Source organism: Musca autumnalis, unplaced genomic scaffold (genome assembly GCF_047663935.1).
Source record: "Musca autumnalis isolate F117 unplaced genomic scaffold, ASM4766393v1 scaffold_1, whole genome shotgun sequence".
Taxonomy (NCBI): Eukaryota; Metazoa; Arthropoda; class Insecta; order Diptera; family Muscidae; genus Musca; species Musca autumnalis.
In genome coordinates, this window is record NW_027411644.1 from 305,774,430 (window position 1) to 305,787,057 (window position 12,628).

Consider the following 12,628-nt stretch of genomic DNA (forward strand, 5'->3'; position numbering starts at 1 on the left):
AAAGGTGAAATCGAAAAGAGAGGGAAAGTTATAGAAATGGACAGAACTAGAAAAGGGGGAGAAGAATGAAGCGAAGGTTCCATCCAGCTCTCCTTGAAGATGGAACTTGTCTTTTGTTTTGTTGTTGCATTAATAATAAATTATAAATAATAATAATTTAATTAAACTACTTAACTACATAAGCTTTTGAAACCTCCATATGAGGCAATATCTCTTGCCCCCAACTTAGGGGTTACAAATCGAACTTAGCAGCTTCCATTTGGTGGTTGGTTTGTTGGGTTAGGGTCCATAAGTCTCAACTCGAATTCTCTTAATAGGCATTGTAGGCCAAGTATTGGGCATCAGCGTTGCTGCTGCGATCGTAGGCGGTGGAGGCGGCAGACATGGGCATCATGGTCATTTTGGCACCGCTCAATTTGGTGAACAAATTGTAGATGACGAAACCCAAAACCAATTTGATGGCCAATTTGGACAAGATCAAAGCCTTGATGGCCTTCAATTTGATCAAAGTCATGAGGATGGGCATGATGATGGCCTTGATGGTAACCAACAACAACAAGCTGGTGTTCAACTTGTTCTTCTTCTTGTGGCTGCGGGCTAAAAGGAAAGAAAATAAAATTAGAAATTGCCTCAATTCATCACAACCGATAATTTCAACTTACCATCAGTTTCGGTAACTTCCAAATCAAAACCACGATCAGCACGGTAGGTGATGACGGAACCATCGAACAATGTCTGGGGCAATTGTACACGGATTTCGTTGGTATTCAAAATGCGAGCCACACGATCGGTAATTGCCTTATCCATGACATCGTCGCTCAAGGCACGGCCACTAACTTCCTCCTCAACACCGGACACATTATCCAAATAGGTCAAAACTTTCTCCTTCAAACAGTGCATGCCATTCTCGTTGAAGCAGTTGTCAACAATGTTGGTGATCAAATCCTCCGAGGATGCAATGCGGGGTTCAGCAATGCTGTTGTCAATGGCGGCAGCATTGGCAGCAACCAAGAAAAGACAGCCGACGGCCAAGAATTGAGCGAAACGGAAAGCCATTGTAAAGTGAAAAGGGTTTTTTTGGTTGATTTGTTAAGAAATTAAATTTTTTTCAGATCCGTTCAAACTGCCGCGGATGTGTTGATGATCGAATGAATTCGAAAACAATGATATCGTTTGCCAACAATCGTCAGCGTTTTATACTCAACATCGACAGCTCGACCAAAAGAAAGTAAAACTTGAACGCATGCACAGTGGCCGAATATGTCGGTGGTTAACCAAATTTGGGTGGTTGGTAGCTGGCTTGTGAGGGTTTCACGTGTGTACATTTTTGTTTTTGTGTTGTTAAGCGTTTGATGACATGCTAGGTGCCTAATTTGGTCGCTGGGCAAGTTGTGATAATTATGGCCAACCCTTGTCCATAGAAGAGAACATGCTGAAAATTATATTGTGCAAATGCAGAGGACAATATTCGAAACCAAATAGAGTCGAGGTAAAAAGATCGATGTATGAGCCTTCTATTGAAAATATCATCTTAATTACGTTCCACATGGAACTTAGAGGATCTTTTCTTATACTATGGGTTTGCAGCCCAGTATATGTATTAGCTCGGTTAACGAACATTTTAAAGTGTTAATAAGCTTTGTAGGGGTTTTTTGTTTCAAATTGGGAGCGAAAATACGTCCCGAAATACTCGCTCGAATTCTACTCGCGAGTGAAATTCGAGCGGGAGTACTCTCGCGAGTAGAAAAAATAAAGTATACTCTATTTTAACTCATCACTCGCGAAGCATATTTCAGACTTGCTCGTTTTTACTCGCGAGTCATGAAGAGTACGAGATTTGCAAGATAAAAATAGCGGGAGTGAAAATGCTCGAAATAGAGTACGAGTTTACTCGAGGAGTAAAATCGAGTAGGAAAAATGTATTTATTTTTTGACCGTTTGTGTGTTCGTGTGTGATTTTGCTGTAGACTGAAGGTAGAAAGGGCAAGTTGTTCGAAAATTCGGAGGAGAGTAGTCGGACGTTCGGAAGTTCCGAGAAGGGTAGTCGGAGGTTCGGAGGAGGGTGCTCGGAGGTTCGGAGGAGGGTGTTCGGAAGTTCGGAGTAGGGTGCTCGGAGGTTCGAAGGAGGGTGCTCGGAGGTTCGGAAGTTCCGAGGAGGGTGGTCGGAAGTTCGGAGGAGGATGTACTGAACCTCCGACCACACGTCATACATTTGTCCTACTCGATTTTACCCTTCGAGTAAATTCGTACTCTATTTCGAGTAATTCACTTCCACTCTTATTTCTAAACCAGGAGTACTCGCGAGTGCCCGCAAATAAAACAAAAGAGTGAGCTTTTTTTAAAACTCGTACTCTTCGAGGTACTTTTCACTCGCGAGTAAAAACGAGCAAATCGGAGCTCTGGTTTCAAACTCTTTTGGCCCGTGCCGGGATAGAGAAAACCGACAGGACATAGATATATTTCGTTTGCCAGATCCTGGTCTAAGTCGCATGCAGGACTACTGAGATAGGAGTTTGCCGCACCATAGTATCTCCCAGCGTGTCTCCAATTTCGACGTCGGAATCATCGTCGTCAGAATAAAATATACCCCCGCATTCTCCCCAACAACAACTCAGCATATAACAACCCAAGTTGTAGTTCAGCGCCCCGGGAATGCATTGTTCCTGCAATTCAATTGCAACGGTTTCCGCAACAAAGTTAGTGTAATCATGGATTTATGAGTCGGAGGAACATCATCGTCGTCGCGAAGCATGAAACAAAACTCATCGTCACATGGCTGAATTACTCAGGAAATGTCGCCAACATTACTGAGGGGTATTTTCCCACCGCTGAAAAATTTTTGATGTTGCCTGGCCGGGGAATCGGACCCACGACTTTCAGCGTGCATGGCGGGCGTGCATACCATTGCACCACGTTGGCACCCGTCTCCCTTGTCCCTTCAGGCATGTTTGTGGAACAATTATATATAGTTCCCCTTGGGAGGACAATAACCGTCTGGTGCTAGGGGACGTCAATGCTCACCACGAGCTTTGACATTCCGTCCTAGACAATGACCAGAGGGGTACATATATACCGTGTTCAACGTCCCTTGCACCGATGTGAGGTAACAATTGTATTCAAGTGTTTGGCACTGTTAGGATAGGTGCGAAAATCATCTGAAAGTCCCGTCTTTCTACGACTCAAACAGCCGCTTGCAAAGCACCTCCACATTCAAGCCGGAAACTCTACCTGCGATTTGGATACAACCACAACCACCTAGATACTCCCACAAGGAGACCGACACCAACTACCAGGCTAGGCCAGCAGACCTAATGGTAACTGGTACCTGTGGTACGACATAGTAACCAATAAGTTGGTCCCCAAACGGAGCAGGGACTGGTGGCCCACATGAGAGGGGTACATCAATGGCCTCGCAAATTGACAGCTCCACATTTTGCACTATGAACAAAGACGTTCCTACGAGAATAAGAGGAAATTGATAAAAATCGCCAGACATCAATATTGTGGCACCCGATCTAAAAAATGACGTGTCCTGACAACCTATTATTTTCTTTCGCTCAACCTATCTTCCAATCATCGTGTCCGTAAACATACCACCTATGTACCCGTACTTTTCTGAACCTTGGAAAAGCTGATTGGCAAGAGTTCAGAGAGTTTACCTATCTTCGCTTCAGAGAGCTGCCCGTTCCCTCAGATCTGATAAACGATCATTGTCTCCGTAAACAGACTACCTTTTCTGAACCATGGAAATGCTGTTTGCAAAGGGTTTAGAGAATGTACCTATCACCACTTCAGAGAGCTGCCCGTTCCCTCAGATCCTCAGGTAGCTGAAACAAATTCCATTGCTAAAGATGCTCGCTACATACCTGTTATTCGAATACCCCAAATCAGACCAAATTTCCCAGAAGTGATAAGCTTCGTCGTAGGAAACCCTGAAGATCCAAGAGTTAGAGAACTTAATCCAAAAGTCAACAGGCTAGTAGGTGAACATAAGCGGATAAAAGTGCTAGACCACCTGGAACAATGCCACATTGGTACAGGATTAAGTAATTTGTGGTCAACGGTTAAATCACGCTCGAATCCGGGATAGAAGGATGACAGAATAACTGAAGCGGTGCGCGTTTTATTTTAACCGACAGTAGAGCACCCTCAGAGTGATAGGTCACGCCGTATAAGAGCCGAGGTAGGTACCACAACAATTTACGATGATCTGCAAAATCAGACGTCATTCGAAAGGTGAAATTATCCAAACCGATGTACCCACACGGAATCTCACTAGTGAGGGTTTGAGTATTTAACAAGTGCCCACAATCTATCGTAAGCCACCCATATTCTACCAGAAGCACGGAAAGTCGGCATGATGGTCCCGCTACTAAATCCAGGCAAGGAAAAGCCATTAGAGGTTAATCGTACAGGCCTATCTTCCTCTTGTCGCCAGTAGCTAAGCATTACTCCTCCCCATGATGAGAATAATTTTTCCCAGTTGGCCAACTTCAGCATGGATTCCGGAAAATGCGCAACACCACACCAGAATTACACACCATATCCACACATATCGCACCTGTTCAACAAAAGGGTAGTAACTCAAAATTTCGAAATTTTCACTTTTCATCAAAAAACGATACATAATAATCAACTCCACCTACTGTAAAAAACTCCCATTGTTTTGTCTACTCTTTCGTCAAAAATACCGATAAGTCAATTTTCATATCTTCAGAATAACTACTCTGTATCGACAAAAGATACTTATTTCAAGTTGCGCCCGCATGTTTCAAGCATTTACATCGCGATTTTTTCAGCAAAAGAGTAGTATTTCGAATTGTTCCCTCTTTATGTTATCAATCGCCGCCCATTTTTTCAGTTAAAGGGGCACAAGTCGAAATAATTTCTCTACCAAAACATACATTTGTTTCAACAAAATGGTAGTAACTCGAAAAATGGTTAGAAATATGACCAAATACTTAATGAAATAAAAAGAAGTCCAGTGCTGTAGTGTAGGAAAAAAGATATCTATACGATGGCATAGCTTTTTTGTGTATTATACCTTTAACATTAAAATAAATTGTTTTTTGTCTCTACTGAAAAGTAGAAAATTTCGAGTTACTACCCTTTTGTTGAACAGGTGCGATATCATTCGAGGACTGAACCATATCAGGTCGGGCGACTGAACAGTTATGTTGGCTCTTAAAATATCGAAGGCCTTCGATACCATCAACCGTGTCAAGCTGTTCGAGGATATTCAGAAAGAAGACTTCCGTGTTTGTATCATTGGGTATTAAACTAAATATGTGAACGCCACCCGTTGGTGAATTCAGAAATAAGAAGTCGAGGACTCGCGAAGTGAAACAGGGAGTTTTCCAAAGTAGGGTAATATCTCCGGAATTATTTAATCTCTACTTTTCTCAAATTCTACATCCCTCCAGACGGCATAGAGATCGTAATGTATGCGGATGGTTGTACGATCTTGGCATCGGGTCCTATCGACGATGACATATATATGTGATAGCTTAAATGTCTACGTAGCTGGGGAATATTTCACTCCTGGACTCCGTACGGGAACAAGCCACAGCTTTTTGGAACAAGATCAGAAGTAGAAACAAAGTTCTCAAATCGCTTCATTAAAGCAAAAGGCCGGCCTATGCGGCGCCAGTGTAGTATGCAAATGTTACCGCTACGCAGTGGAAGAATATTCAAATCTGCTGCCAGAATGCCGCTCTGAGAACTGCAACAGGGTGGCTCTACAGGATCTTTAAGTCGTCCGCGCAAGCCAGAACTATTTTCAACAAGGTCAGAAATAGGAACAAGGTCCTCAAGTCGCTGGCCGACGTGATTTCATACAAACGACCACAACAACCGTGAGCAGACTATGAGCATGTTCTAGTGGTTTTCAGAAGACTACAGAGTTTTATAATAATTTTCAAAAGACATCGAAGGTCTTTGATTCGTTAGGGAAGGCAACATCAATCACATGAGATTGTTCAGTAGATCTCAGATCATTATGATGCTCTTCAGAAGACCTTAGAGATCTTCTAACAGTACATGAAAGCCATAAGAGATCTTCCGACGCTATAAGGAGGTGGCTGATAATTTTCTGATATTTTTCAAAATACCTCAAAGGTTTCTAATGTTCTCTGAAAAAAAAAACTCGAAGCACCTTAATGTCTTTGGGAAGACCATTGCGATCACCATAAGCTATTAAAAATATCTTAGATTTTTTTTTCATTATCGAGATTGGAATCTCGTCTCGTGTCATTTCTCTAAGACGGGATTTTGAAATTTCGTTTCGACAGTTTCGTTATCTCCTCCGTATACTCCTTGTAGATGCGGGTATAAACCAAGGTTATTTGTAAGGAAGTCAGGTAGCCTATAAATCTCTAACCTACTTTTATCGGCCTATGGCTTCGTACATCCTCCTGACTGGCTTGCGCGCATTATAATCTTCCAAGCGATTTACTCCAAAGTTTGCCACTCGCAATCTAGTCCAGTGCACGATGGGGCCAATAGCAGGTTTTCGAGGCAAAAAGTCAATTTTTGAAGTGAACAATTTGAAAAAAATAATAACGGATTTCGATTGCCAACACTCTGAATCACTAAAAATAAAAAAATAAATCAATCTGGTAACATCACATAGCGACATACTGATCTGGCAATGGTGACATATTTTCTTATGCATCATTTTCCGACATTCATTATAAATAAGTAGTGAAAGCATTTTAGGCGCCAAAAAGAACATTTCGACATTTTTATATTTTTTAAACATGGAAAGCTCTTCAATGGGTATGTAAAATAAGATAGTGTTAACAAATAATAAAAATGTTATGTGTGGTAAATGTAATTTTGAGTTAAGATGTTATGTCTTTTTTGGAGTATTTTGCTTTGTTATCCATGTGTTCTCTGGAGTATAACTTTTGAGATCTAGGTAGATCTAGGATATTATATATATGTGGTGAAAGGTATTAATGTGTACTATCATTTTGTGAAAAAATTAGCTGCGCCTATCTGCGCCTTTTCATAAAAATCTGATTTCAGATGTCGTAATACTTAAAAATATGGACATGTTTATGTTTTGGTTGGCGAATAATCGGAAACCCATTAATGTTACCAATTGGATTTCGGAAAAATTTAATAGACGTATATAATAATAATAATATTAATAATATATAATTTCAAAGATATCGCAAACGTTGGCTTTTGTGGCGGAATCTTACCCGATTTTTAATAAATTTGGAAACTTTTTTTATTAACTTATAACAAACCACAGACAAAACCATGAAATTTGAACATATGTATATAGGGGAGCTATTTCTATATCTGAACCGATTTCAATATAACTTGACAAACTTATTTGTAGTCCGAATTCCGTAACATTTTCCAAATTTTATTGTAATTTGATGGAATTTGCATGCTTGGTCAATCATTTTCCTGAAATCGGGCGAACATATATATGGGAGCTATATCCAATTCTGTACCGATTTCAATATGATTTGCCAAAAATGTTTCCAGACCAAAATCCGTCACACATTTCAAATTTCATCAAGATTGGACATACATAGCGGGATTGGTGCACCAGATACCTAAAATCGGGCGAAAATATATATGGGAGCAATATCAAAATCTGAACCGATTTCAATATAACTTGGCAAACTTATTTGTAGTCCTAATTCCGTGGTATTTTCCAAATCGCATAAAAATTGGGCAGAATTTGCGTGTTTGGTCCATCAATTGCTTGAAATCGGGCGAACATATATACGGCAGCTATATGTATATATGAACCAATATGAACCAAATTTGGCATATCAGTTTCTAAGCCCATTATAAACATATGTACAAAATTTGGAAGGTCTAGCTTGCCCCAGTGATTTGTTGCCTCGAAAACCTGTCATTGGCCCCATCGTGCAGTGGTGGAATTGTTTGATCTATTTTTTTCAGATACTTCATTTGAAGGCTGTTTGAGGATTGCCTTTTTTAACGGAGGTAGTCACTGTGACAACGATATAATTATTCGTTGAGAAATCCATATTTATTGAGATAACGGTTCGAAAGCTTTAAAATACCCTATGGTGACCAACTAAATTGATTGGTGAGTACGTTTAATGAATTCGATACTTTACCAATCAAAAAACGTATTTTTCTATAAAAACAATTAAAAAAGTATCAGTCGGCTTTGCCTGTGTGGAGTGAATCACTTCTTTTCTAAAAAAACGTATGTATTTTTTGGGGTTTCCAAAATTGCGACCTCGATGTTGGATTAAGAGATATATTTAGGTGTAGTCCCTTAAATGTTAAGTCTATTCGAATTTTAAATTCTTACATGATCTGAGTTCAAACCGGTGTAAGCCAGGTTGATTTCTATCTTTAAAAAATTTAAAATAAGACCTGCTCTCGAATCACTTTGATTTTTGTAGAAGCAACTTTCATTCGCTGCCTCAATTACGACTTACTTACTTCTTGAGAAAACAGCCCGAAATTTGTTAAAAAAAACCCTTATGGCACCGTGTAGTGGCTGGAGAGCTCGAACCGAATACTGCGTTCATCAACACTTTGGATATCGTAATATTTCTTCGAATATTAGATGAAATTCGAAGGTGGTGCTTATAGGTACTCTCCTTCCGGTACCTCCCTAACAAAAGTTCGAAAATATTCGCTAAATACATAAGTTTTTTTTGGGGAAACAAAAAATTTCAATACACACAGGCTGAGGGTATATCTCTGTCGGCAAAGCCGATTGATACTTTTTTACTTGTTCGACATCACAAGCATATCACCATTGTACAAGTTCCGTATGGACTTGTAGGGGTTCTAAATCTACAGAGTAGTTTTAGAACCGAAATTAATTGTTGTTCAACGACGAACAGCAACAACACTTCAATGAATATAGACAACACAACAAGCATTCGGGCGATACTTACGTGTTGTTATTGGGAAACTGGTGGTGTAGGTTGAATGAAACACTAATATTCAATTAAAGACGCTGGCGGTCTGAATTTTGGTTTTATTATTTTGTTTGTTTTGCGGCAAAGATGCTGCTTCTGCTTCAAGGTTTACAGATTGATTTTATATGATTTGACATTTAGTGAGGAAAGGTTCTATATGACATTTGATTTGCCGCCGATAAATGGTTATTGTCGAGGTTGTCAATATCGGTTACTCTAATTCTAATTGATGATAAGCTCCAAACCTCGACAACCATTTTGGTAACGCAATTGGGAACATTTTAAAGCTCAGAATGTCTTCAATGCTGAAATGAATCCAACATACGCCAACCTACTTTGCAACAATGTAAAGGAAATCTTATCTTCTTCCATCGACGGGCTTTCCTTTTGGAGTATCCGCATATGAATAAAACGTTGAATGTTCTACACATACGTTTTTTGCCCATTCCGACCACAGCAAAATCAATAAGCTTTTTCCTCTATGGGACCCCCTCAAAATTTGGTGAAGATCCGATCAAAATTGCAACCTGTAGCGTGATTAAAAAATGGGAAAATGGGATGTATTACCGATTAATGCGATATCTCCGCCATTGGCATCATTGTAAAGATGGGACTTTCTACTTTCACAGTCAGGCTTTGCTTTCGGAAGGTTCCCAACCAAAGCTGTGATATTCGTCATTATAATTAAAATCGCAAGAATGAAAAGCTGGGTTTCATTATCGACTATTGCGACATATTCGTTGTTTGACCACCTACGACAACCTACTTTACATGATTAGAAAGTTGATAATTTCCACATTCATTGTCAGGCTTTGCTTTTGGTATACCCCTTGTAGATGCTGAGATATTTGCTTTGGAATAAAAAGTTGACTTTTTCTCCAAATAAGTTTTTTGCCCATTCCGACCCCTGAATATTATTATATGTCCATCACCAAAATCAACAGTCTTCTTCCCCTCCAACACCCCCATTAACCACCAAAATTCCAGATCGACTCAGCTCGTCGCGACATTCAGTTTGAAAGGTATAAGTATGGGTCTATGACCATTATTTCGATGCGTTACAAACTTTTTGGTCAAAACCACCCCCACATAGTGGTGTTGCCATATTGCATTTGCCGACCGTGGGAACAAAAACGCTTTCCCTCCCAATTTTAGCATTAAAGTCTCCTAGAACAATATTAATGTCATGGCCAGGGCAGCGGTCATATACTCTTTCTAGATGCTCGTCTGTTCATCCTACTCTTCGGTCGGGGCATGGTCGCAGATGAGACTAATGTTAAAAACCTTTGCTTTTATACGGATTGTTTATAGTCCGGTGTTTTTCACGACATTTTTATTGAGATCGGGTACTACTCAATAGGGTACTAATTACCAAGGTAGTGATCCGAGTCGATGTTTGCTTCTCGGAACGATCGTACGTGATATTACAACGTGATAAATTTAGTTTCTTGTTTCTTGCGCTTATATGCGAAAAGTATCCCTTGCGAAGGCCATGTTTCTCTAGACGAGGACCCCAAATATTCCTTAAACCCCTCACCTACTATGTACAATTTCAATTATAGGTATATATTCGGTGTTCGATCTGTCCGTTCAATGATTAGGTCTAAAATTTGTTTTAAGTTCCCCAACAAAGATATCGGACCTGGTTTCCTGTAGAAGTTTTAAACAAAGGTAGTTCTAATGAAGAGCGTAGCTTAAAAAGATTCACAAAAATAAAAATTACACGATTTTATTTATCGTATTATTATCTAGATCATTTTGATACCCTAAAAATATGACTTTCAAAATGCAAAAATTACCAAATAAACAATGGGGGTTATCATGAACGGCAATTCCCCGTGAATATTTTCACTTTCTCCCTTAAGTTGCAACGGCGGAAAAACAAAATTCACGGGGAAATTTCATTCATGATAACCCCCAATATTTCAAAATTGTTTGTTCCCTTATCCGAAACCACAGTCCACCAACGAAGTTCTTCCTTAGGTCATTGATGATGCAGTTCGTTGTGATCTCTATAATATTTTAAATTATTTTTGTTATCCCCCACTGTGCCGTAAACCAAAAGAAACGCAAATACCATTTACAGAAAGCCTAAAAAAGCGTACACGGGAAAACGCTACGTTTTTGAAGGCACCAATACCATCCAACTACCAACAATTGACCCACCCAGTGCTGCTTGCCTGCCGGTAGTGGGTGCCCACAATGAGGGCACACACTGGGCACTCGACAAAGACGGTAATTTGTGTGCGACAATTTTTTGTGGCTGGCTTTTTAAAATGCATGTACTTATTCGGATTGTGGAGTAACTAACTAGCCACCGAACAGACTAGCCAGCCGATTGACGTAGTAGCCGAGCAGCAGTAATGCGTTCAAGCCAAATCGATGGATGGATGAATGAATGAATTGATGGCCAATGAATTTTTACACTTTTCTTTACCAAATATTTTTTTGTTTAAATAAATACCGCATATTTTTGTAGAAATACTACAATTACAATAAAGACAACAACAATAACAACAGCCAACAGCCAACAAACATTAAAAACAGTTACTACAACAAATTGAATATCAAACCGAAAAAAAAATACAAAAATAATTAAAAATCACAAAAACAATAATTCAACCAAAAAAAAAATCAAGACGCCATTTAATGTGTCAGTTGTTTGCACTTGTTGTCATTGTGTGCGGATGTGTGTGTGCTTGGTGCGTAACTGACCACAGGGCTTATTTCAGTTAGTAACGAAGTCTTTTAAATTATGAACCTTGCTTTAGCCTCCTAAACCAAGCCATCGAACCCATCCCATCATCGCGAGCACCCACAATCCCCAATTGATTGCTGTGTGTTGATGAAGTTGTTGCTGTTTTTTTTTTTGTTCCTATTGCTATTTATTATTGTAATCTTGCTCTTGAAGTAGCAGCAACGCATTTTGTCGCGTTCGCACGTACCCGACACGTGACATCGTTGTAATAGGTTCAAGGTTTCTTTTAAATCATATTTGACAATATTTGTCGTTACTTCTGTGATTTCTGTTATTTTGTTTAGCACCTCCACCCACGAACCAACCAACCATCACGATTTACATCAATTCCCGGCCAACATGTGCTGGAAGTGCAATTTTAGTTTTGGTTTTATGACTGTTTTTTGCTTTTAGCCAAAAATAGTAAAAAGGGAAAAGATTTGAAATTATTATTAGGGGGTTATGTTTTGTAATAGAAGAAGGAGAAAATTGTGGGCCCTAAACAAATAAATTATTGCCTTAAAAATATTTAAAAAAAGGGCAATGAATATCAATAATTGGTAGTGTTTTGGTGACACATAATTTTTCAAGCGCTCGAAAAGTTACAGAGGTAGTACATAAATTATTTATAATAGATCAGTTAGTGGGAAATGTCGTTTTAGTCGGTTAAGAGAAATTCATTGGGCGCCATATCAGCTAGAAATTCCGTAGTTTAGGTTAGAATTAAGAGGGGATAGTCCTAAGGACATAGACTTAAGTTAGAATATGTCTGTTGTTAGGTCTAGTCAGTTTTTACTTGAACAGAATATCAATTTTTTGTCACCTTGGTGAATACCTACCTAGTTTCGCTCAGGCTGGAATAAAGCAAAAATAAATAAAATCAAAGCTAGCAAAAAACCTCTCCATGTAATGTCACCTTAAATTGTCTGAGTATTTCTCAGCCATGTAAAACTTGTCT

At 39.3% G+C, this 12,628-nt stretch overlaps 2 protein-coding genes across 2 annotated transcripts in view; one reads left to right on the plus strand and one right to left on the minus strand.

Moving 5' to 3' along the window:
• LOC141391408 (uncharacterized) overlaps nucleotides 1-12,628 on the plus strand; it is a 126,131-nt gene that overhangs the window by 57,131 nt on the left and 56,372 nt on the right. The gene's annotated exons all lie outside the window — the stretch shown is intronic.
• LOC141391409 (uncharacterized) lies at nucleotides 255-1,203 on the minus strand. Its single transcript, XM_073964310.1, has 2 exons — nucleotides 663-1,203; nucleotides 255-597 (listed from the first exon to the last, which is right to left on the minus strand). Exons 1-2 carry the CDS (start codon nucleotides 1,054-1,056, stop codon nucleotides 311-313), a joined length of 681 nt encoding a protein of 226 aa, XP_073820411.1. The 5' UTR covers nucleotides 1,057-1,203; the 3' UTR covers nucleotides 255-310.

Bases quoted from the DNA above. Each gene is read 5' to 3' on its own strand.
- LOC141391409 (XM_073964310.1), bottom strand. From the start codon at position 1,056: ATGGCTTTCCGTTTCGCTCAATTCTTGGCCGTCGGCTGTCTTTTCTTG. The intron at 598-662 runs GTAAGTTGAAAT...CTTTCCTTTTAG, and splicing joins GGAAGTTACCGAAACTGATG to CCCGCAGCCACAAGAAGAAG.